The 25,585-nt window shown below is 39.9% G+C and overlaps 2 protein-coding genes across 2 annotated transcripts in view; one reads left to right on the forward strand and one right to left on the reverse strand.

Annotated features, from left to right (window-relative positions):
- Positions 1 to 79: 79 nt before the first annotated feature.
- On the reverse strand, positions 80 to 16,835 carry dclre1a (DNA cross-link repair 1A (PSO2 homolog, S. cerevisiae)). Its single transcript, XM_074663893.1, has 9 exons — positions 16,164 to 16,835; positions 13,461 to 14,768; positions 13,195 to 13,328; positions 7,874 to 7,992; positions 6,915 to 7,058; positions 6,511 to 6,656; positions 3,342 to 3,496; positions 1,073 to 1,214; positions 80 to 557 (listed from the first exon to the last, which is right to left on the reverse strand). Exons 1-9 carry the CDS (start codon positions 16,582 to 16,584, stop codon positions 391 to 393), a joined length of 2,736 nt encoding a protein of 911 aa, XP_074519994.1. The 5' UTR covers positions 16,585 to 16,835; the 3' UTR covers positions 80 to 390.
- Positions 16,836 to 17,084: 249 nt separating this feature from the next.
- Positions 17,085 to 25,585, forward strand: part of nhlrc2 (NHL repeat containing 2) — a 44,605-nt gene continuing 36,104 nt past the window's right edge. The window contains exons 1-2 of the mRNA XM_074662541.1: positions 17,085 to 17,247; positions 19,408 to 19,560. Coding sequence (XP_074518642.1) covers positions 17,085 to 17,247; positions 19,408 to 19,560 — 316 coding nt within the window. The remainder of the gene's footprint in view (positions 17,248 to 19,407; positions 19,561 to 25,585) is intronic.

Genomic DNA, 25,585 nt, shown 5'->3' on the forward strand with positions numbered 1-25,585 from the left:
TCATATTGTAAAACAAATGACAGTCAAAGACGTGCAAAAAAATGTTAAAACATTTATTTTTTTAAATAGGACTTAAAAATACATTAAAAGAATTACAAATTGCACAGTTTAAGAGCAGCAGTTTCAGTGTTGAATATGTGTTTAGGAATGTGATGATATCTTTTAAAAGGTCTGAATAATCCTAGATCACTTTCATAACAACCAGTCACTCTGCATGAAATGCTGGCATTTTAGTCCCAGTCATCTAAGGCAAGCAACATCAGTAAAAGAAATATGATCAGAGGTGTTGGATTAGAAATTTGTTCCCATGAAGCATTTCAGGTACTGAGGATCAACTGGGTTGTTAAAATAACCAATGAGCGGTTAAGGTGAACACTTTTTGGCTATAAGTCACCGTTTAGCTTTAGTTTCCATCATCCACTCACTGAAGCACTTCTCCATGGCCCTTCTGCTCGCCCAGCTGCCGATGTTGACGGTGGGTATGATCTTGAGGGGCTGCAGCCACTGGACGAACCGCTTCAACTCCAGGAAGCTGCTGTGTTCGCTGTACGGGATTCCTGAAGGGAAAAACGAGAAAATATAAACGCTGGAAAGACTCAAAGCTGTAGAAATACTTCAACATCTATAATCCTTTGAGAGTTTTTCCCAAAGTGTGTGCTGTCATTGAATCAATTTTGCAGAGGAGTATGTTTTACTCTCAAAGAACTCCTTTTCTTTGATCAGTTCTCCCTCAGGAGACATCAAGCTGAGAGGTGCAGAGAAAATCATACACAAGCAATCTGCTGAAATGTCTTAAAGGGATGATAATGACAAAGACTTCAGAACATCTCCTCTTTCCACCAAAAGAGGGCACTGTGTGATGAAGAAAATGTGTTAAGAGTTCAGATTTTGCCAAAGCAAGTGTTACTCTTGTGTTAAGTCTTAATGCAGAATGATCTACTTTGCTACTCAGGAGATAAAATAGGAAAATAATCAGGAATCATCTATATGTTCTATTTGTTGTCCAAATAGATGGATTTAAAAATAGCTCTTATCAATTCATCCTCATTGTAAACAGAGAGCTGTTCTGTACCGTAGATAGAGACATTTCCACTGATCTGAGGCTGAATGTCTCCCACTGAGTCCACCTGCTGGCTGAAAGTCCAACCAGTGGGCTTGAAAGCAACCAGCCGGTCGTACTGCGAAGAAAAGCGCATCAAGTAGTCCTGCAGTTTCTGGAAATAGAAGAAGAGTGGAGGGGAGAGATAAAAAAAAGACTTTGTTATCAAAAAGGAGCCATACTGTTCCACCTAACACTGCTGATGCCAAGATAAAATAACCAAATGTGTAGATTAGGCTTGAAATTTGTGCATTGACCAGGACATTTGTGTGGCATCTTCGCTCAGTGGAGTTGATGACATCAGGAACCTCATTGTTTCTCTGTAGCTGACTTCAAACATTAAAAACAAGATTTTGTTCTTCAGTCTGTTTTCTTCCCGATAATAAAAACAACCAAGGTTTCAAGTTAGAATAGCTTTTTTTTTCTTCCAGAAAATGTCACGACCATAGACTGTTTAAAGAGTACACAGCGTGGCTAGGGATGGGAATTGATACGAATTTGTCAATACCGATGCTCTTATCGATTCTGCTTTTCCATCTGATTCTTTACAGATTCCCTTATCAATTCCTGTTGTGAATTTTCTTAGTACAAAAAGTAGCTTTACAGGTTTTCTGTGTCAACAACATTTAATTGAGTTTATACTGTAAGTGAATAAAATGTAATTGGTCCCTGAGTCTGGATATTTCTGGTCATAATTATACAGAAACAGGTAAAAACTGTGCACAATGTGATGTTGATGTACTGTGTTGTAATATATCAATAACTCAAGGCGGCCATCTAGTGTCTCAAGGTGGTTATAGCAATGGTTTAAGTTGTTTGGAAGGTTTCTGTAGTCATGAAGTCAGCCATTAGCCTTTTAATTGCCTGTTAGCTTTTGACATTTGAATTCTCAGTATTTTTTACAAAGAGTTGATGCGATGTGTTTTTCTGTGACGAAAGTTGAAATCCTATTCTGAAGCTAAAGTGATGTACTGATGTATGCTACTGCTAGCATATTAATGCAGTTTCCCATATATGTTAGCTTCAGGCTTGTGCGATTTTGTTATTTTGGTAAATAAGGTGATTTATACCATTTTGAATGTACTGAATATGAGTCTCCTGAGAGAGAGTAATGTACATTTCTTTATGAAGTCAGTTCTTCAGTAAAACTTCAAGCTGAAAATCCTGAATCAGAGTTTTCTTGGGAAACGTTATCTAACTGCTAAGCTAAGATAGCTGCAGCAGACTAGTCGACGTAAGGCCCATCGGCTCCGGCACAATGTAAAGGATTGATAAGGGAGTCGTTAAGGACAAAGGCCAATGATATTGATGGATTGAAACATTTCTTATTGATTCCCAACAGGAACCAGTTTTGGATTCCTATCCCTAAGCGTGGCTCCATCATTTACCATTGTACAGTTTTGAAGCCACAATACCCCCGTCACAGGCACCGCCATTGTGCAGCCAGAGTCTGAGCAGTAGACACTGTGAGGGGTTCTGGGAGAATCTGAGTGGAGCTGGGTGACAAAAATAATAATTATTTATTTCTTTCGAGAGTCTAACCACTTCTCGACTCTACCCCTTGACATAATTTACAATCCCCGAAAAAAAATACACAAGAACGCCAGCTATCAAACATCGTTAAACGTGACGTAAAACCTTGTTTTTAACCTCTCATAACCAATGAAAACTAAACTTTTCAAAAAAAGAGGACTTTAATACAAGGCAGACAAATGATATCTTCAAATCACCACAACAATCAGACCTGAGAAACATTTCAACGAGGTGTATTAATTTTTTAAAGCTTGACCACAGCCCATCTGGAATGACTGGAGAGCTGGATATTTTGACCTATACTGCAGCCAGCCACCAGGGGGAGCAGCTTTTGCAGAGACCTCACTTTGAGTCCATTTTTTTTTTTTTTTTTACAGTCTATGGTCACGACTGAAAAAATGTGATGGACATCTTTCCCTCAGTCATCCTCTCTGTGCAGAGTAGCGGGTCATTTACGGTGGAGTTCATGAGTTTATGGTGAAATTGAAAATTAAATAACTAAACTATTATGAGAAGATACATCTCGGCTGAATATATGGATCTAACTGCTGTTAATATGTGCAGAAACCAACCTACAGACATGACTCGTACACTTTGTCTTCAGTCTCCCAGAATGAGACATTTCTTACATTCCCTAGAGGCCAAACTCCGACTGTATCAACAGCTCTTTTCAGACCAGTTGATGGAAAAATAGGGTAGCAGCACCTACTTTGAAGTTGAGTTGCATCATGGGTAGCACATGGACCTGGGCCGCCTTCCAGTCAGTGGTTATAAGTTGTTTGACTTGCTCTGACTCCAGACAGCACATGGTGTTGTATTTGTCTCTAGAGAGGCATACTTTAGAGCCCAGCACCTCGGCAAGTGCTGCAAATGAAGCAGAACAAAGTCTGTGTGAGAACCAGAAACCTGGGATGTAACGTATTGTATTTTTAAAGACTCTCACTCAAATGTTTTAAGGTTTAGAAGACTCAAAGAAGTGAAGTATGATCCTTGGGTTACGAAGCTAACTGTTAATTTTCACTGATCTACGTTTACGCAGAGTTGGGTACACGTCGTCCACTTCCTGTGAGGACAACGCGTCTTTTTCATTAACTTCACCAAAAGTGGAACACACCATCCTTCATGCGTCACCAGAGGACACTCATATAAAAGGACAACACATATTGAGTGTCTCTTCTCTCAAAACAAACTAATCCTCAATTCTCCACACCACTTCTGTTTCAGACCTTTCGCTGGAAGGAAAGGTCAGGGCTGATGACAGGATACAGACGCTGGTTCTTACAATGAAGGTTTAAAAACTTATTGCACACTTTGTGTTGAAGACTAATTCTGGAAACTCTTCACATGAACAGAAGTGAATTAGTTAGTGAAAACTTCATCGTGAGTCAGAGATTTCTTTCCATGTCATATCTCTTAATAAAAGTACTGTTTACTGCCATCTCATCTCATTATAGTTCATTACTGACACATTTGTGGATCTGTTAGAAATACATCCCAATTTTGGGAAAGGTGTCTTAAACAACCTGCCTTTTGCACGAACAAACTTTCAGTTATACATTGATTAAACGGAGGCACATTCTTGTGTTGAAGCTCAGATCAAGAAATATTTGAAACACTACACAGATTTTCACATACTTGGCAAACAGTTTTTCTTTGGGTGAGGAGATTAATTATTGCAGCTTTGGGTGACACTTTTACAACTAAGTTGTGTAATTTCCCAGTTTTCTTTCTTATAAAAAAAGCTGTTTTCAACAGAAAAGAGTTTTAGTATTTCACCTCTGAATATTGACGCTACAACGACTGTTGCTAGGAAAGTGTGTGAGCAGCCAAAGTAGTGTCTCTAAAGGCAGGTACATGCTACAGGGTAATCACGCTGATTTTTGAACTGATCTCTTCATTACGATCAATGCCAGCAAAGGTCAGATTGCCTGAGATCTGCAAACAACATTGTGTGTGATTTTTTTTGGTTGGAGCCGCTCAGAAGGCCTCCAAATGAGAGATTGAAAATAATGAACATGTTAAATATTTGCAACTAAAAGTCCTGTAGTGTGTGGGGTGCTCTGCTGAGCTGGAGCCAAGCAGATACAGCGTGTAATGTCACATGTACCAGAGCAAAGCCAATCAAGACGATAGCTGACTCAGCTGATTGACTAAAGAGAAAGTAAGAAATCTACCTGTAATACTTAAAATGACTTTACTCACCTCCAACTCGCATTGTTATTCATACAGCCCATAATCGATTTTTTTTGTGTTTTTTTTATTTTAGAGGCCGACAACAACCTTCATTGCTTTTTCCTGTTCGTTCATCATGTTTGTTTACACCAAAGTCACGTTTTACTACGCAGGATTTGGAATATCGAGCGGGAAAAAGCTGGCTGCTGAAGAATCTGTTAGTGTGTGGTTTAATCCAGAGATCAGAAGAGAGATCTTGTGCGATCTGTCTTGTTATCATCAAGTGTGTGCTCTCTGAATGTGTGAAGGTTTAAAGAATCCTGTAATGTGTACCAGGGTTAAGATGCTGACCTCTAAAAAGTAACATTAATCATGAGGGATGGTGACAATAGCAGCAGCATTAACACAACATTTTTCTTATAGATTTTTTAAAATGTATCCACTACACAGCCCTAAAAAAGAGAGCTGGGTGAAAACAGAAACACCAACATAAATATCCTTGCAGATAAACTAACTCATCTCAGGTCACCTTTAATGGAAATGTTTGGTTTAATGTTATTAATAAACAATACATGCTGTCTATGCGGATTGAATTCCGACAGGGTGAGCAAGACTCCACCCTCAGGTAGGGATGGGTACTGAATTAGGTACTTTTATAGGTACCGACCAAATTCTGTCAAAAGTACCGGGTATCGATTCATGTAGAACCAAAAGGTACCATGTTTAGGTATCTAAACGCATCCTTGTGACTGTGAGGAAGTGGTAGAGTAGGTGATTTTCCATGCTGGACACAAACACAGCATTGCAAGGTTTTATATTGAAGAATATATTAGATGTTAAAAAATTGAGATTTTATTTTAAACAAATTGATATTTTTTACCACATAAACACAAAAAAGTATTGAAAATTGGTACCGTTGAGTACCGGTACCAATTGCCAGGTACCATTTCGAATGTGAAAGGTACCCATCCCTACCCTCAGGTAATCCAATTTTCATAACTACCTTTTGATTATACATAACGCTTTACATAACCACTTCTGAAAACGGCAAACCGGAGAAAAACTCCAGATCTTCCTTCTAAAAGCGGAGCTCAAAATGCTGGACTCTCCTTAACAGATGGAGAAAAACCCTGAACACTTTTTCATTTTGCTTATTATTGGACATTTAGTCTCTTTTTTTTTTACATTTTGGACATTTTCAAAATATCCACTTTGCATTTTTTATGTATATTTGTTATTCATTTGTTGTGGCCCAGCTGAGAGGTCATTAAAGGAAATTACAAAAAGAAGTGAATGTTTTTTTTTTTTTTCAAAATAAAAAATGACACCTACAATGACCCCATATTGGCTCTTCTACCTGTTGATCTTTACAGAGCTGGTAGCTCATATTATGATTTGCTGTCCCCTTTAGAGCACTGGTAATCCAGATTTGGTAATCTTGAAAACTGTGCATCCATATCTGAGTGATCCAATCCAATGTTGCTTTGAAAAAAACAGCATAAAACTGACAGATTACATGATCCTGGATAGCAAGAAAAGAGATTTCGTAATCCAGATTCTTTAAACAACTGGCCCCAAATATTTACCCGATGGAGTCAAATAAATGTGTGTGTGCAATACGGATGTAGACTAATTATCAAAAGGCGCATGAGATGAACCACTGTGGCTGAGCAGAAGCAGAAGTACCATCCTGACTCAACACTCACCAAGAAAGACCTTCTCTTTGCCCACAGAATAGGACCCACACACCACAAGAGTCCGTGGGTTGAGTGTCACCAACTCAAAGGCTGTACTGGCTGCAAAGCTGATGACTTCCTGTTGTCTGGGGAAGGTGTACTCAGGGCTGCAGTAGCTGTGAGGGTGAGAGAGGTCAGAATGAAAATCAGAGTTACCTCAGGACTTCTGAATCAGTGTTACCGAGTGTGTTGAGGACATGGACAGAAAAATAAGTGTTCACACTAAACCAATATCAGAGGATAACTGTGGTAACCATCCTTAAAGGTCACACACACACACACACAGCCTGAAGAAATGCAATCTAACTTCAGTCGTCTGCCTGATCCTCTCTGGTACATTTAATCAATGTGAGATAAGAACAGTTGGTACTAACGTAGTGTCCAGGTAGAGCGTCTGCACTCTGCAGCTGAGGAGCTCAGAGTATGTCTCCATGGAGGGATCAGCCCTGAAGTCTCCTGTGTGGAGGACTGTCTGTCCATCAGGCAGGACGAACAGCAGCATGGCAGCTCCTGGACAACTGAGAGAAGAGACGTGGAGAAAAGTGAAGCTGGTTACATGAATGATGAAAGAGAGAAGTTTGTCTGATGATCAACAGAACAAGATTTTCATCTTGACTTAAAAGTGAGGACTCTGAGATTTAAGTAATAAAAATGTTGGCCCGGCCTTTAAGGTTTGCTTTTCAGGGGCCCTAATCCTCTTCTGTAGTAAAGAGAATAAAATAATCCTATCAATTGTTTAGAAGCAACCAGCAATCAGAGCTTTTTTAATTTGGCCTCAAATCAAAACAAACATAAAAAGCACAAGGAATATTAATATTCATCAAACTGAATACAGAGTTGAGTTGACTGGCAAAGAGCTGCACATTTTTAAACACAATAGTTTTCATTACAGATAAACACACTGTTGCAGCAGATCCTTTGAAAATTTAGAAGCAACATCCTAAACAAAATCACAACTTCTAAAAACAGACTAAGTGATGTAGAAAATGTTTTAAGTTTGTGAGAAAACGCATAAACACATCTGTTTCTGTGTAGAGGAGTGCATCTCTTTAAAGAAATCAGAGTGAAAATTGAAGTTCCTTGAAACATTACGTGACAAAAACCACCAACAGATGAGTTACTGCTTTGTCCACAGGAGGGCGCCAAAATCAACGTTAATGCAGAGTTCCTCACTAGAGCTTTAAGTAAACTGAAGCTGTTTAGGTATGTGTGCCAAAAATGCTCAATCTCAACATTTATAATGATGAAAATTTCTTAACAAGCCAGCAAATTAACAATGACAAGAAGACAGATCTCCAGTGGTGGTTTGAACATGCTCTGATGAGGGACTCACTGGTTGGCATCCAGGAGGGTGACTTTGACTCCCTCCACAGTCACTGGGGTGTTCATAGGAAGGATGTGGATGTACTGCTCCGCCACTCTCAGTTTGCTTTTCACCAGGTTCCCAGTAATCTGACCAAGAGAGACAGACGTCAGTCACTTAAAAGCAGGGGTAGTGTGATTTTTTTTGGCCATTATTGCGATTCCGATTTAGCATGCGATTTTTGGGGGGGATGTTAATCTTCTTCATTAATCACTTAACACAAGCAAAAGAACGCTCGATGGTATGACCAACACAACAAAGGATACTGTCAACATAAAAACAATTCTTTCCTTTATGCCAGGCCTACATGTTATGATGAAATGAGATGAATTGATGCATGAATTGAATGTTTCTTTATGTAACTATTACAATCACAGCAGAATATTGACTAATTGATTTCACTTCAAGCCTTATAGACTTTAATAATATTATCATTATTTACTTGAAAAAAATCAGAAAAAGGAGCAAAGTGCTGAAGAACAAGAGGCCTGGTATGAACAATAATCTAATAATAAATATGAATTCTCTCCTATGATTTTCACACTAAATAAAGTGTAGAAATGGGACAAAATCTCTAGCTCAACCACTGAAATATGTCAACATGTAGAGTGCACTTTGTTATATAAAATAAAAAGTGACACTGTGAACATAAATATCAAATGTATTAAAATCTTGCTGACCTCTCATCAGTAACAAAACACAAACTTAAGTGCGGAAATGTAAATAAAAACAAAGTTTCGGCTCAACCACTGAAATATGTAAACTTGTGGATTGCACTTTTTAAATGCCCTTTAAAACTTTTTTTTTTTTAAATTGCAGCCTTTGCAATTTGAAAAATGTATTCTATTACATTGCAATGTCAGTTTACATTCGATTAATTGTTCAGCCCTAACTCGAGCCCCTTTAAAATACATTCATGCCCAAAGTGCCAAGACTTAATTCTTTCATAAAATTGACAGTTAATGGGAAAGTCTCCTTTAATGGTTTTCCATGCTTAGCAGTGCAGTGAGAAATGGTATAACTTCCTTCCATGCCTGGTTTTTAACAGTATGGAAAGTTTTGAATGTGTTGTTTTGATTCACAAACTTTGCTAACACTATTTTCACGTTTGGTCTCAAAAAGACACTGCACACTTGATATCCTACATACTACACTTTCAAGATAAGGGGTGCATATCACTCGATCTGTGGCCATCTCTGGCAATAAATGCCTACTCCTTTGTCCAACTTGCTTGTTTGCCTTGATAACACTGCTAAATGGATGCGATTGGGAGATAGCAGACTGACCTCTGAACAGATATATGGTGACGCACATGTAAGTAGAGATGGGTACCTTTCACATTTGAAACGATACGGTACCAGTTCCCGGTACCTGGCAATCGGTATTGGTACTTGACGGTACCAATTTTCGGTACTTTGGTGTGTTGATGTGGTAAAAAATATCAGTATGTTTAATAATAAAATGTTAATTCTTTTCTATTTAACATATTTATTTTTCAATATATAACCTTGCGATGCTGTGTTCATGTCCAGTACAGAAAATCACCTACTCTTCCACTTCCTCACAGTCACAAGGATGCATTTAGGTACCTAAACATGGTACCTTTTGATTTTACCTGAATTGGTACCCGGTACTTTTGACAGAATTCGGTGGGTACCAATAAAAGTACCTAATTCGGTACCCATCACTACATGTAAGACACATTGAAGCACTTGTAACGTCATGTTTTAAATTTATCTTTTAACATTTGTTCCAATTTTTTATGGAAGAACATTTATAGTATGCTCAATTTCTTGAGAAGTGTTAAATAGACTAACACAACAGTTTTATTTGTTTGTTTATGTATTCTTTCCTCTGCCTCATTATCATTTTTCTCTAAGTGCCAACATGAATAGCCTCACGTGCCCGCTATGGCACCCATGCCCCAGGCATCCTGCTTTATAGGATCATTCGAATACTTGAATGCTGAAAGTTCAAGTTATAACCTTTTCTCATTATCTTGGCGTTTATTGCACGATTTCCCACAAAAAAAATATAAAAAACCTAATGAGGGGTTGTGGCCAAACTTTTCTAGGCTATGACCCACCTAGTATCAAAACTGAAAGTGTATGACCTCTAGAATAAACAAACCCCAGTGGAGTCCAATCAGTCTTTGACAGTCTGTTTTTAGATGTCATCCTAAGAGAGCGCGAGCTCAACTGTGAGAAACCGTGATGACCCATTTGACAGGCAGGCTTCTGTCGTACCCTGTCTCTTTCTGGGTTGTGTCTTTTGGACTATATTGATTAAATTAAGAGGTATCTTATCAAATATCACTCTGGGTTAAATAAAAAAATATAACAGACAACAAGGCCTTTGATATTATATGTTTTTGTCCAATTCCTTTGAAAGAGATAACGTTAAAGCTAAATTCAAAAATTCATACAATAGATGAATTTTTCCATAACTGGGTCAAAAGCTAATAAACACAAAACTCTTTAAAACTTCAATGAGCTGGAAAACACCCAGAGCAGAAGGTAAATTGGTATTCAGAGCTTTAAATGAATGCAAATTCTCCATGACCCTGATTTCATGCAGTGCAGTGAGATAACAAAAGGCTCAGCAGTCACCGTCTTAATTATGTGGAAGAAAGCAGTCAGAAAGCTTTTTTAATGAAGGTGCAAATAAAAGGATTTTGAAAAGTGGATTGCAGCACCTTCAAAGAATAAATCCCTCGCTTGTATTCAAGGGCAGGCGGGCTTTTATTTAGCACACAAAACTGCACATATTAAAACTAGCACAGTGCTCATTTTTCTTTTTTTTCACCTGACATGGGGAGTTTGTACGGTTCAGTGATGGGCTAAAAGAAATGTGGGTCAAAAACACCAACAATAAATGGTTCATGTGAGAATAAACGTCAAACACTGCCATAATGAGCCCCGTCCTCGAAATTAATCACATATGACAGTGATTGGCTTCAGCTGTACAGTTGCTTCACACACAATTAAAACTGTTATTACCTGACTGTTAAATGCATGGTTCTCATAGGTCAAAACAAAATAGAAAGGGCGGATTGATTACTGGGCTGACTTATTAAATTCATAATTAAGCCAATTGGTAGAATTTGTCATAATTAAAGATAAAAAGTAAACACATGATGTCCGCACTGCAAGCAGCGTCATCATGAACATTTGGCCATTCTGCGTACAACTGTTACAGCTCAGATGCTGCAGATTGTAAAGTGTTTCAATGCTAGATTTTATTTAATATTACCCTGGCTAAATCACTAGAAATGACTCAATCCATCAACATTGTTTGCCTCTGTTATCATCGTCTGCCTATGCTTAACGATCCCATTGTTGACTTTTTACATTACGCCAGAGCGTCCGGACCTCACGTCCTCGAGTCATATGCAAAAATTTTTATTTATTTAGGTCCAGAGATCCAGATTTAGCAACCAATTTCATATTCTTTTACTTCTAAACTCAATAAAAGTCATTTACACAGAAAACCTGTAAAGCTTCCTTTTTGTACACAGAAAATGCCCAGGAAGGATTGATTAAGAATTAGATTGATCTATCCATAACAGCAGTGGTATCAATAAAGTCCCATCCCTAATCGCTCAGACTTTGCTTGCTAACTTTTCACAGCTTTGCAAAGCTTAGTACGGATAGAAATCCAGGTGTCCCTGGCTCAAACCTGATCTCAAGGAAAGCAAACCAATTTGTCGAAAAGTGTTGCTGCACATTTCACATCTGCTCATTGACACTGTTTAAAAAATGTTATCTTCAAGTGGCATTCTGTTTCAACACTTTTGCAAAAGTTTTTTCAAGAAAGACTTGTTCTTTGTGTTGTTTATATAGGTTGAAGATCTGTTTGGTATTTGTATGTGAAGACATACTTACAACTCAGCCAGAAAATGGCATCAGACAGCATGTCACACTGAGATAGTAGCTACTTTCTGGGAAATTGTGCTCAAGGAGCATACCGACATGTTTTGCACAAAGTAAATCTGGATCTGTGTTTTTACCAAGGGGTAACATCCGGTTAGTAAAAATAAAGCCTATGCGGAAGTGCTTAAAGGGCAACTCCGGTTTTTTGACACCTGGACCTTATTTATAGGTGTGTGCATGCTCATATACTCACTCAGACAAACATCGTGCAGCTCGGAGTCCTTCAGAAGTTATTCAGATCCAGCTGATTTTAGCCGCACTTAGCGTGGGCCACGGCAAGGAAGCTTCAGCGCGGGACATAATCTCTGCAAAATTGCTCATTTCGGCTATATTTTTTCATCCATCGCCAGTGTTATCACAAACACACTCCTCTTCTGTTGCCATAGGCGAACACTATCCACAAGCGCACCACCACTTTGCATTGAGTCGTGGACGTGCTCCTGTTTGTTGTTCTCGAGCCAGCTCTTCGTCTCTCTCCCTCTGCATCCTTCTTTCATGGAGCTCCCCGTCCGTTGGAGCTCCAACCGTCAAACGTTTGTTTACCAGGTCAGCTCTGGGTCAGCTGACCCACCTGAAGACGGTAGACAAGCTGACTTTATGATAACACTGGCGATGGATGAAAAAATATAGCCGAAATGAGCGATTTTGCAGAGATTATGTCCCGCGCTGAAGCTCCTTTGCCGTGGCCCCTGCTAAGTGCAGCTAAAATCTGTTGGATCTAAATAACTTCTGATGGACTCCGAGCTGCACGATGTTTGTCTGAGTGAGTATATGAGCATGCACACACCTATAAATAAGGTCCAGGTGTCAAAAAAACGGAGTTGCCCTTTAAAGTTGCTGTTCATGGCTGCAGAAAGACCAGAAGTCACGTACACACCCAGCCATAAAAATGGACTTTTACAGCATTAAAAAACATATTTACAGCGTAGTTCAAAAAACAGCTTGGGTCTAAAAATGTTATTTCACTGATTTTTTTTCTCTCTCTGTGGTTTAGAAGTTATCAGGATTGTTTGATTGTCCAATCAGTGGCACAGCTCAGGTCATGTGACCGCCAGGCGCCCTGTAGCTGTTTGAAAGGAAACTCACAACTGGCTTCATTTCACGGTTTCAGGAACAGACGGTGATGTTGTAGAAGCTACGTCCATGTTTTATACAGTCTGTGGTTTTTACTTATAAAGTTCTCGTCTCTGTTTCTGTCTTTAGGCTGTGGTTTTAAATTATTAGCATCATGCTAGCCTTGATCTACTGATTGATCCTAGAGTTATTTTTAGTCAAAATCTCCGCTGAAAAATGAATGCACATAACTACTGGTACAAACTTGTGGGTTTATATTACAGTTGATACAAAAACTTGACATACCTTGTTACAGTAGATTGGAAATGTCCAGCTCTTGGTCAACCCTCCGTAGTGGTCAGAATGGAAATGAGTGAGGAAGTATGCAGTGATCCCGGCAACCTCCCCATACCGAAAAGCATCTATGGTAAACTTAGTTCCTGAGCAAACATTGGAGCATGAATATACGATTTTAACAGTCATCAAAATGTACAGACTTCCTCATGAAACATAGAAAATCGGGGCGTCTTTTTTTTTTTTCTTTCAATTTTTTAAGTCGTGGTCACTCTTACCTGGAATTTTCTTGTAGAAGGGACACTGTGGCTTTTCAACTTCTCCATCAGCATTCACTCTGTTCCACCCTTTTCTCCATCCTCCTCTCCTTCCTCTCCCTGATTCTCCCTGAGTATCACCTACATTTTCATTGTCTCCACTCTGTGAGGCTTCTGGAGCGGCGCCAGCCTTACTTCTCCTTTGTCTTTCTCTCCTCTGTCGGCCCATTGTTGGATGGATCGGGTTGGTTTTGAGCTCGACTGGTCCGCTCTCAGACTCTTTCTCCTTCAAGGGTTTCAGGCCAAAGAACACCCCAATGTCAGTCTGCTTTAGACCGGAGGCCTTGCCTGGCTTACTCAGACCCTTCTGAGGCGGCATGCTGAAAGAGGCTTGTGACGCAGAGACCTGCTCAGTCTGAACACTGCTGCTGTTGAAGTTATTTAAGGAGAGGTTGTCTGAGTTGAGAATAGTTTCTCTCAGGCGCTCGAGAACAATACTTTGCGGGGACTGAATGCTACTCTTGATGGCACTGTCTGATTCACTGAGGTCTTCTTTTCCACCTGTGCAAGTAGAGGAAGCCAGCTGATTGGAGGACGCTAATGAGGCAACTGACTCCAGCTGGGTGTTTAATGAAGAAAAATCTTCACCCTGCACATTTCTTGATTCTATATTATCTATAAAATCAGTGAGAAACTCATCTTCACTTGAGAATTTATCACTGTAAAGCTCCATTGAATCTTCAGTCTCATTTTCAGATGCATCATGGCTAAAGAGGGATTTTCTACATTCGCTAATTTTGTCCTCAGTTTCTGTAGGGAACTCAGAAAGTGGAGAGTAGGATATGAAATCCTCGGTGTCAAGAGAAGGTGTACCTTTGGGTGCATCTTCAAAAGCTTGAGACTCACTCTCTTCCTTGACAGGAGTTGATGAAAGTGTAGCTTTGCTTTCTTGAGAAGAACTGGTAGACTTTTGGCTTTTTCTTAAGCTGGCCCAGCCTTTCTTTTTCTTAAAGTCTTCTGGACCAGGTGAGCGCAGTAACAGAAGGCCATTTGTACGTTGAGATGGAGGTGTATCAGAGTGATTTTTTGAAACATTAATATCAAACAAGGTAGGAAGACTGTGAGAACTATCCTGAGAAGACTCCAAAACCGTATCATCCTCATCATTTTTCATCAATCCTTGGGAACAACTGAAGCTACTCTCCGCCTGCTGGGACAGACTTATGAGTGCTGTGTCACCATTTGCTCGGCTGTGGGCGAGGAGTGTGTGGTTGTATTTCTTGTAATGGTTTAGAATGGTGGAGGAGCACCGAAAGCCATCTGGACATTCTGTGAAGCAGACAAAATTAAATTAGGCTCAAGAAGGCTGTGGAAGAAAGAGTTTTCTTTAAAGGGGACATATCATGCATGTTTCTCCTTTTTACTATGCCAGACTAGGATGCCTGTAAAGCATTTCTGCCCTCAGTACAAGTCATTTAGTTCCTTCATTGCCTCACAATAGCGTTCTCAGTATCATCATTTTAGGCCATTTTGAAGATCTCGTTGAAACACTCCGTTTCCAGAATGACCTCCAGTAACCTCGCAACATCACAGCCCTTTGTGCTCTTATTGGCCAGTTCTATCAGAGAGGTGGAGGGGGTAGAGCCAGGGGGCGGTTTTTGCAGCATGGCAGTAATTACAAAATCGCCACATTGAATGGAGCAGACCGAGCGAGTTTGCTGTTTGCCAAAACGTCACCGTAAGGCATTGATAGCACTAATAAAATGGCAGAGTGTAGGATACGTCCTCATGTATTGGACCCCGAGTCAGACCCGGACGGTTCTGCAGCTCAGGAGGAAGAAAATCCACCTGGACACAGATCATCTCAGGACGCTTCAGTGTGGTGAGTCAAACCGGTACTGTAACATGTATAGTTTATACGTGGAAATATAGGCAGACTTCACAAATAAACTATTTCTATAACAGGGCTCCATCCTGCTCCTTCACTTTTCTCTGTCTGATTTATCCATCAAGCTGAAAGTGTAGTCTAAAGATCGCCTCTACCGTCAGTTCCTCACTATGTTATTACCGCAGCATTATTGTGATCCAGGTTCACAGTGCATGTCAGAACAAGCATGCAAATATCACAGTCTCACAAGTATTACGACGTCTGCTAAAACTACAGTGTTTTAACTGCTAATTCACTATGTAAAGCCGAGCTGCTCAGCAGAGCAGAGTCCCTGCATCCAGCACTCAGTCAGTCGGCTCTTGGTGGGTGTATCCCTCGGTGGTGGTTGTGTGACTAACTGACATCACAGAGGAGGAGCTGCTTTATCAGATTACTCCAATAAAAAGAAAGGATCCTTGTGTTGTCATGAAGGTCGCAATCTCGCGGCCAAATGTCAATGACCTATTTTCAGAGGCATCAAATCTCGTTGTAGGATATCAGAAAAAATACAATATCTCATTTTTTGAAAATTCAGGGGGTGAAAGGTCTTGTTTTCAAATTTGTAATATTATCTGTAAGTATTAAATCAGGGATCAGCATGATATGTACCCTTTAAAGGCAAGGTACAACCAAAGATTGTATTATACACAGATGTAGTCTCTATGACATCACCCATATGTTTCAGATGCAGAGTTTTGAAGCCTATCATCAGAAGAGTCAAACTGAAAAATAATCACGCTTATCTTGATCACACACTAGACTAATTTGAAAAAAAAAAAAGGTTTATGTAACTGTACCTTCACATTTGTCCCTGGGGGTGTCCAGACATTCAGCAACATGCCATCTTTGAGTCTGTACCACCAGAATGGAAAAAGGCATCTGGCACATGGGGCAGAAGTCATTTGGAGATGGTCCCTCATCAGTACTGAGTGACTGAACTGTTTGTCCTGCATCGTTCCCAGAAAATGAGTTCGTGGGAACATTATTTCCACTGCTGTGTCCGTTTGAAAGAGAACTACTGTCCAAACTTTCTGCTGTTTTGTTTCCTACGTCACGTGACTTGCGTAAAATAGAGGTGTCCTTCTTGGTGACTTTTCTTACTGTACATCTTCGTTTAGAGACACTAGCACTTGTAGACGGGGATTCTTGTCTCTTCTTTTTCTTCTCCAGAGGTTTATATTCCCAAATGTCATTTTCAGAATCCTCTTTCTGAGACATTGGAGAAAAAACTGAGCTCCCACAGGTTACCCAACACCCTCGTTGTCAGAGGGGTGGCTGTTTGGTAACTCCCTGTATATGTCAAAAAAGTGCACGACACTAGCCTTAAGAGCTACAGCGTTTTTGCTATACCACTGAGGTAAATATTCATGCAAATGTAACAAATAAAAACTAATAATTCCGAGATATTGCAAATTTCCTCCATAGCTTAATGCTGTATCGCTAACTTGACGCTTACCGCCACAATACAATGAATGTAGCAGGTAAATATGAGGGGAGGAACGCAGCAGCAGATTCCACACATTTTTGACACATAAATAATATTTTAAAAATTAAAGTAAAAACAAAAGAAAATTAAGTACTACAGTTTTCATCCTATAATATCAAATTATATACATTTATGAATACAAAATATTTTTTTCTTTATATATTCGCGTTGAAATGCGCGGCTTGAATCTACATAGTGAATTTACGTAGCTCGGCTTGTTGTTGTTACAAACATGGCGTCCCGGTGCAGCCTCTCCACTCTGTTTCCTATCCAAAGTCAGCTGGACTGTGACCTAGATGAAGCTACATCACACCAAGAGAAAGAAAATCTTGTTTACCAGTATTTGGAAAAACTAGACGAGGGAGACGATCTGAAGATACCAGATTTCCAGACAGGTTAGAGCATGATTCAGCTCTGGCTAGCTTAGCATTGTGTATGACTGTCTATGGCAGCTAAACAGTTAAAGTGGAGTTTGATCACACTCTGCCTGTTCCTACATGTCTCGACAAGTCCTGTACAGAAATAATACTTAAGTGGCAACGCATTTCTTCCCTCTTCTTTTGGTATACTCTTTCGACAACTAGTTGAGTTTTGTTATGTGTTTTAAATGTGTTAAATTAGAACTAAGTTGTGGTGTATGAGTTGCAGGGGCGCGCCCAGGAATGGCACGCCTCCTGTCTATAATCAGATTGGCCACCAAAGATGATAGCCTGAATTCCTAAAATCTATGATTTGCCGTTGTAGCAGTAGCAGGACCGCTATAAAACCATTTAGTTGGGCTGTGTTACACGATTGTTGTCGCCTTACCCATTGGTCTCTGAAGTAGAGATTTGTAGCCAAGTTGTGATAGTTGTTTTTTTGTATGATGACCAAAAGCGAGGTCAAAAGAAGAAGCAGAGATGTCCAGCTGTCCTTTATGTTGTCTTACAAGAAAAGCTGTGAACATTTGTTTTAGGAAAATTGGGGGAATAGCTTGTAAAATTTTCTTGAGTGATTGTGTGAAAACTGTGATAAGTGAGTTTTTTAATTTTCTGCTGGCCCATGGACTGTATGATAAATGGATGAAGTCTCTCTGACGTCACCTGTCTGTTTCTGAAAACAAGTTTTAAAGAAAATAGTTGACAGGAGCCATTCTAGAAATGAGGCGGGTGATGAGCCTCCATACCAACAGCTATAGGGCACATTATCTGTCAATCAGCTGAGCTGTGCCTCTGATTGGGCAAACTCGCAATCCTAATAACCTCTTAACTGCCTCATTAAAAAAAAAAATCACCCCTACAGTGTGTGCCGTTAGAAAAATTTGCTATTTACACAGGAGACATTTTTGAACCAGGCTGTAAACATGTTTATTTCAGCTGTGAAAATGGACTTGACTTGGTGTCCAGGTTGTTTCCTTTACTTTCGAACTAGCTTCAGGCGAACATGGGATAAACTGCAGATTTTAGCACTTCAGCGTCGCCTCAAATTTTACAGACTGTAGGTTGCTGCTTGCTTATCACTCACAGCTACAGTAAGCCCACCTATCAGTCAAGTCAACCCAGCCCCACATCACTTTTTGGGATTTTTTTTTCTTAGTTTTTTGCAAAACTTTTAATTGTTATTTTTCTGGGGTTGGATGAGTTTGAGAAATTAAGCTTCCCTTACATGAATGAAAAGCTTCCTTTTGTGAAGATCAATGCTTTTGTAAAGTGTATCCTGTTGATCTCTTTTGTTTCTTGCAACACTGTGTCACTGTATCACTCCAAAGTTTGAATCGTATAAAATGTTGGCCAAAAGCTTTTATTTGAGACTCTATTTTTACATTTTTCTTATAATATGAGTTTTATTGGCTTATGAAAATTGCCCAAGAGAAAATTGAGAATGAAATGTTATAGCTAAGGTGTGTCAAGTTAGATGTCCTCTGGATGATGCAGCATGTTGGTAATATCTCTTTGCACCTGTAGATGGGGATCTACTGTAGACCAAAACGTATCACAATAACAGGCCTTGTGGGATAACAAGGTCCAAAATCCAACTGTTGTTTTTGTTTTAAACTGTGTTAAAGACACATTTTTTATGTCATTTTAGCCAGAGAGAAAAAAATTTCAGCTTTCTTAAAAAAATCAGGTCATATTTCTTATTACAAGTCTGGGCTTTCACCATGTTTTAGCATTTAATCTCCAGTTAATCAATATTACTGGGATTAAGCACTGTTGATTTTGGAAGGTTGTGAAGCTTTAGTGGAGGATTTGGTGGAACAAAATCAAGAAGCTTGAGGTTCATGAGAACTTTTTTTCCAAGTGCTTCATGCAGGATTTTTGGTACTTGTTATAATCTTTAATTTTAAAGCAAACTGTTTAATGATGTGCATGACCAACACTAACTGTCACTATCTGGAGTGTGAGCGATAACTGTATAAGACAGGAATTGAGATCCGTTCAGATAAAATCAGGCATAATCAGGCCAGACTGATACCCCCATGCAGAGACAGGCACTGTAAAGCGTTTGCCCCTGCTAAGACTCAAAATTCATTAATAAGATGACAGCATCCTTTTCCTCTCTGTGATTTGCCCCAGGCTTGGAATGGCTGAACACGGAGGGGCCTCTGTCTCTGAACAAGGAGCTGGCAGGGAAAGTGGTGCTGCTGGATTTCTTCACGTACTGCTGCATCAACTGCATGCACATCCTGCCCGACCTGCACCACCTGGAGGAGAAGCACTCTGTCAAAGGTAGGGATTTACTCTGGCTTTCAAGCAGCAGTCATCATTAGTGTCTTGATCCTGAAGGTACTGAGTGATCAAACTGGCAGCTCTGACATACCTGACAATTTCACCAAGGAAACCAACAATGGAAGAATATTCATTTACACGTGTAACAAAACAGTTTAATTTGAGGAAATAGGTCAGTAATGCTCAAGTAGACTCATCATCACCCCGCCACTTAAATAAGCAGTAATACAGCCTGTAATGAGTGATGTGTCAGTGAATAAAAATAATGAATCAGGCTAATTTGAATTTTATGTGAGATCCGTTGCTACTAAACACTGGCTGCAACCTCGCAAGGTGAGGGGAGGTGAGATCATTCTGGACCATATGGCAGCAGAAAAAACAGGCTCCTCTCATGTTTTTGATAAGTCTATTTTAGTAAGTCACATCCACCTGCATGAGAAATTGTTGAGGTAGTTCCAGTTTCAAACAGATACAGTGGTTTCACTATTATTGTGTTACTGTGTATTTGTTGGAGAATGTGTTTGTTTTCCTCCTGAATGTTTGTTTGTTTATCATTTTTATTTGCTAAAAATGCTAAGGAAGAAATACAAAGTTTAGATTAGATTAGCAAAATACTTTATCCCAGGAGGAAATTCAGGAGTCACAGCAGAAAAAAAAGAAAAGAAAGAAAGTGTAGCGAAAGAGCAAAAAGGTCCATAAGAAAATAGATGATGACAGCTTGTCCATCATTCTCCAGTTCAGCCAGCCTCCACCTCCACAGGGTCCAGGACTGAGCTTCTTCAGCAGTCTGTTCAGTCTCTGTCTCCTGGGTCCTGTCTGCCCACAGTAGGTGAAGTTCTTCCAATGTGGCGTTGGTATTTAATGTTAGCTCTGTTAGCCATGTCTGTGAATAGCTTAATGCTACTCTGCCTTCTGGTATTTCCTCTGTTGCTGGGTTAGCACGGCTAGCTTGTCCATTTTATTGAAAATAGATCTTACGTTCCCAATAACGATGGATGGAAGAATAGGTCGATATCGTCACACCTGAGTCACACCACGTCGTCTTTACCTCCTTCTCCTCACCTTGTGGGAAACATTAGGCCTTACACCAGTTAGCATTGACATGCTACAAGCTACTAACAGCTGATTTCACATGTAAACAATGCGGCCATGGTTACATGTAGGATCTCCAGACAAACACAGGAGCAAAAATAGTAAAAATATCACTGAAGACAAAACCAGTTTAGTGTCTATGTCCAACAAATAAGCCATACAAAGTAATGATCCAATCCAAATGCAAAAAAGATGAAAAAGAGACGAAAAAGTCACAAGAAACGGACAATGAAGACAGAGCTGTTGTAACAGGCAGCCACAATCAATAGGGCGGCGCCTAGCAGCACTCGAGCACTTGAGTTGTTAATACATTTTTGAGAGGAACATCTTATTTGTATTTAGGTTGAAATTGAAATTTTGCTCCCTTGCCAGTGTGCCAGGTTGATCCTAAATCTACAAGCCGCTCATTGATTACAGCCACTTAATTTAAACCGACATCACTGTGTACTGGCATCAAATATAAAATAAGGCTTACTGTATTTAGCATTCAAGGAAAAGCTCATAGAGATAAATATTTTAGCTTCCTAAGAAAATACTGGCATTCCCTTTTTTTGTTTATTCGATTCATTTCTGCTCATCGTTCTGGTAAGTGCTTCCATTGCAGCTGTCTTCTCTGATTTAGCTGCGACCAGACCTGGACTGAGAGGCAAGTGAGTCATTAGATGACTAAAAATGATGAGGAGAGAAAAGTTGCTGCTGGAAACCTGTTGTTTTGTGATGAATGCGTGTGAAATTGCATCTCTATTGATTTTATTCATCTAACTGTCCATGAAGAAGTCTTTTATGACATTAAAACTGCTTTAAATCCTTGAAATCTCATTGCTAGGTCTTGACCTTTTAGTACACCACCTTTTTCAAGTTGACTGATTAGTGCGACATGACTGAAGTTTCTCAGGTTACATACTAATTGATCCGGGGGTGGGAGGGTAGGGTGATTTCCAATTAGCCATCCAGCAGCTGCCAAGCTGTTTTCATGCAGTTGATAAGCTGTAGGTGAACAGCAGACCAGACCCTTATATCTTGTCTTAACCCTTGAAACCACAGTAAACCAGCGTGTTGGCATGGCTACACATCATGGTCTCCCTAGAATTACATCAAATCCAGGTAGACATGGCGATCTCTGGCGATCAGTTTGTTTGGGTTTGAATTTCCTTCTCTAGTCAGTTAGCGTGATGACAATGTCATAGGAAAGACTTGGTTACTAGTCCATGTTTCTGTTTCATATCAGGTAAATAAATCACATCTGGTACTGCCGCACCATTTCTAAAGGAAAAAAGAAGTCCTGGTTTAGAAAGACCCAATTGCCAGCTCCCCTTTTAGTTATACTGCAGGTTATTCAGGATTTTGGCTGCCGGAAAGAGTGGGGGATAGAATTTAAAAAGAATAATATTGTACAAATCCAGATTGTGTGTATTTATTCTTCTTCAGTTTCTAGTCCTCGATAGAAAGAGAATAATGCTGAACCAGCACAATGGAGCCCCTAAGACTTAAACGGTATCAGGCTTTTGCTGCATTGGCTGCACATTAGGAACAATTTATCATTGATAAACACTCATCTCATGGGATTTGTCAACAAGAGAAAAAATGAAAGAGAAAATATTCTCTTGCTGCTTTGCCAGCAAACCCCTTTGCAACCCACCACCACACCAGCTCTTCCTTTTATACTGTGTCTGTATTGTCTCTATGCTGTACTCCTGGGTTCCCTCCCTTGGCTTTTTATGTATGCAAATGAAAAAGAGAGGATGTGTTGTCTCACCAACACAGGCTTTGACATTCCACATAGGCATGTGGAAGGACAGGGAAGTCTCAGAACAAAGCCATAACCCTGAATGTAAGTTGTTGCATACATAGAAAATAAATATTTTTTTTATGCACGTCTGATGTTTTAAAATGTTACCAGCTCAAGGTGATACAAACAGTATCCATGTGGGGCTGATTAACAAGTCTAAATGTAGAAACAAACTAGAAAAGCACTCAGACAGATTGTGATTGTCACCAAAACTTTAGTCCTACTTTAATGTTATACTCCCCTGACTGTCGGCTACAATTTGGTGTTAGTTGCAGGTTTTTACGATAATTTGTTTCCTGACAGTGTTGAAAATGATGATGACCCAGTACATATTTCATATTCCAGATCTTAGTATCCAGAATATTGCCAGGATCTGAATTGTACTTTTACATCTATCAGAAATTATGGTGACCTTGTCTTAAATTGTTTTCAAAGCAATCCGACCATTTATGGTGGAGTTATATACACATATGGTGAAAACAGCTCTATCTCACAATGATAAAGAAGCCTTTAAAAAAGTCCTGGATCCAGATGGTGATCCAGATCACCTCCAAAATGTAAGCACGTCTTCCTCATCCCATTTTGAACATTTCTTGAAAATTTCATCAAGATCGGTTTGTTAGTTTTTGAGTTATGTTGGTCACAGACAAATAAAATCTCCCAAAAACATAACCTCCTTGGCACAGCTAATAAAAAGATAATGAGATTCTAAGTCAAGACTGTAAGGAAGTAGTAGCCCGGTTCTTTGATATCGTATTGTTGTGCTGTGTCAGAGGAACATATTTATGCTTACTTGAGTAGAGAAGCTGTAGTAAATCAACCCTACTCCTCTACATTTTGGTTTTCAAGACAAAGAGAGCCCTTATCTGAGCTATGAAGTGGCTCTGACTAAATATATTTCTGAGCTGCAGTGTCACAGGGTCCATAATCATCCGTACCATCACCGTACAGCTCTTTATATAGCCGCTCCATGTAAGGCACAATCACATCCGACTGACTCTGGCATCCTGCTGACCCATTGGAGGGATCATCTGAGGAAGCTGTATGGCTGGAAGTTGAGCTGCGAGCGAGGCTGGACGCAGATCACACACTTACACCACAGTGCCACGGCACATTATCTCACTCTCCTTATCGTTGGCACTGCTGTGGGTACATTCTGTTTGCTGCTCTGGTCAGTGAGGTGTGGGAGCCACCCAATTCAGTCACTCCCACAGTCCTCGGCCCACCCACCCATCGTCACTGCAATCTGTGCCGGTACTGTAAGGCTTGGCAGAGGCCATAGGTGACGAAATCCATTGCAGATAGTGCAAGTTTTGGGGTTTGGAATTGTTCTTACATATGTTAAAGGACGGCTTGATGATGTGATCTATCATAAAGGAAATTTCTAGCTTGGTCCATGTGCAGTGGATGAAGAGCTTCTGTTCACTTTGCTGCTTTGGGACACAGGATGTAGTGTGGTGAGCCAAAGAAAACATGATCAAAGAGAGATGAGGGATCATAAACATTTTTGTAACAAGGATTAAACTCATGAGGAGTGCATGTAATTTATAAAATAAACATTGTTTGAATAGTCACAACAAATAATGCATTTTTTACTGTTTTAGGCCTCTAGTAGCTGTAAACATAATGTCCATTCTTAAATGCAAGTAGTTGTTTTACAACAGCTGCCTTTTTAGCAGACCAATAACTGGCTGGGTCCAATTATCAGTCCATATTCAGCATTTTGAGGCGTATCGTTTGTTTTTGTTAATTAGACAGCCGATAAGAAATCAATTAAAGACTGTGTTATCTTTTGGCTCTGGTGCAGCCACACTTCTCTGTCTGCAGTCACTACGTCCCACCCACAGTCACCCACCATCTGATTTTTTCCTTTAAATTGTCAAGGGCATGTATCATCTAATATTAAGTGTTATATAATGATAAAAAAACACTCACTGGCCACTTTATTAGGTTGGACCCCCTTTTGCCTTCAGAACTGCCTTAACCCTTCATGGCATAGATTCAACAAGGTACTGGAAACATTCCTCAGAGAGTTTGCTCCATATTGACATGATAGCATCACACAGTTGCTGCAGATTTGTCGGCTGAACATCCATGATGAGAATCTCCCGTTCCACCACGTCCCAAAGGAGCTCTATTGGATTGAGATCTGGGGACTGTGGAGGACATTTGAGTACAGGGAACTCATTGTCATGTTGAAGAAACCAGTCTGAGATGATTCCAGCTTTATGACATGGAGCGTTATCCTGCTGGAAGTAGCCATCAGAAGATGGGTACACTGTGCTCATAAAGGGATGGACATGGTCAGCAACAATACTCAGGTAGGCTGTGGACTTTAAACCATGCTCAGTTGGTACTAAGGGGCCCAAAGTGAGCCAAGAAAATATCCCCCACACCATTAAACCAGCAGCAGCAGCCTGAACCATTGATACAAGGCAGGATGGATCCATGCTTTCATGTTGTTGATGCCAAATTCTGACCCTACCATCTGAATGTGGAGCAGAAATCCAGACTCATCAGACCAGGAAACGTTTTTCCAATCTTCTATTGTCCAGTTTTGGTGTTGCTGTGTGAATTGTAGCCTCAGTTTCCTGTTCTTAGCTGACAGGAGGGTCACGTGTTGTGTGTTCAGAGATGCTCTTCTGCAGACCTCGGTTGTAACCAGTGGTTATTTGAGTTACTGTTGCCTTTCTATCAGCTCCAACCAGTCTGTCCATTCTCCTCTGACACTTTAAACAAATATTAACTCAGAATACTGATTATTGGCCTCCTTGACTACCAATAATCTGTACTGGCCCTGGAAAAGCCATACTCATACACTCAGGCTATCTCTATTTTTTAGTCATGCATCATTCTCCAATTCCCTGCTTTTGAAGTCCTCAAGCTATGAGATCAAGTATTGCAAAATGAAACCCCTGTAAAAGTGCAAGAAACTGCCATTCCCAAAGTGTGGATACACCAACAAGAAGCCTGTTTGTGGCGATACTAAATAATGCCTATTTTTAAAGCAGTATCCAACAACAGGTGACCTCCGGATGTGTTGCTGCATCACATTGCATTGTAACACTGTCTCCACTGCATCTGTCGTAAACACACTTCTGAAGCATTATGTAAACAAACCACATGGCTATCAGCTCTGCCAGC

The sequence above is a fragment of the Halichoeres trimaculatus genome, unplaced genomic scaffold (genome assembly GCF_033239565.1).
Source record: "Halichoeres trimaculatus isolate MK-OKI-2021-1 unplaced genomic scaffold, fHalTri1.1 fHalTri1_scaffold_23, whole genome shotgun sequence".
Taxonomy (NCBI): Eukaryota; Metazoa; Chordata; class Actinopteri; order Labriformes; family Labridae; genus Halichoeres; species Halichoeres trimaculatus.

What these genes read in the sequence shown, in the direction of transcription:
- dclre1a (XM_074663893.1), bottom strand. Translation starts at nt 16,584, where the DNA reads ATGTCTCAGAAAGAGGATTCTGAAAATGACATTTGGGAATATAAACCT. An exon ending in ACCCTCCTGGATGCCAACCA is followed by an intron (nt 7,059 to 7,873) that starts GTGAGTCCCTCA and finishes CTCTTCTCTCAG; the next exon opens with TTGTCCAGGAGCTGCCATGC. An exon ending in TGATGCAACTCAACTTCAAA is followed by an intron (nt 1,215 to 3,341) that starts GTAGGTGCTGCT and finishes TTCTATTTCCAG; the next exon opens with AAACTGCAGGACTACTTGAT.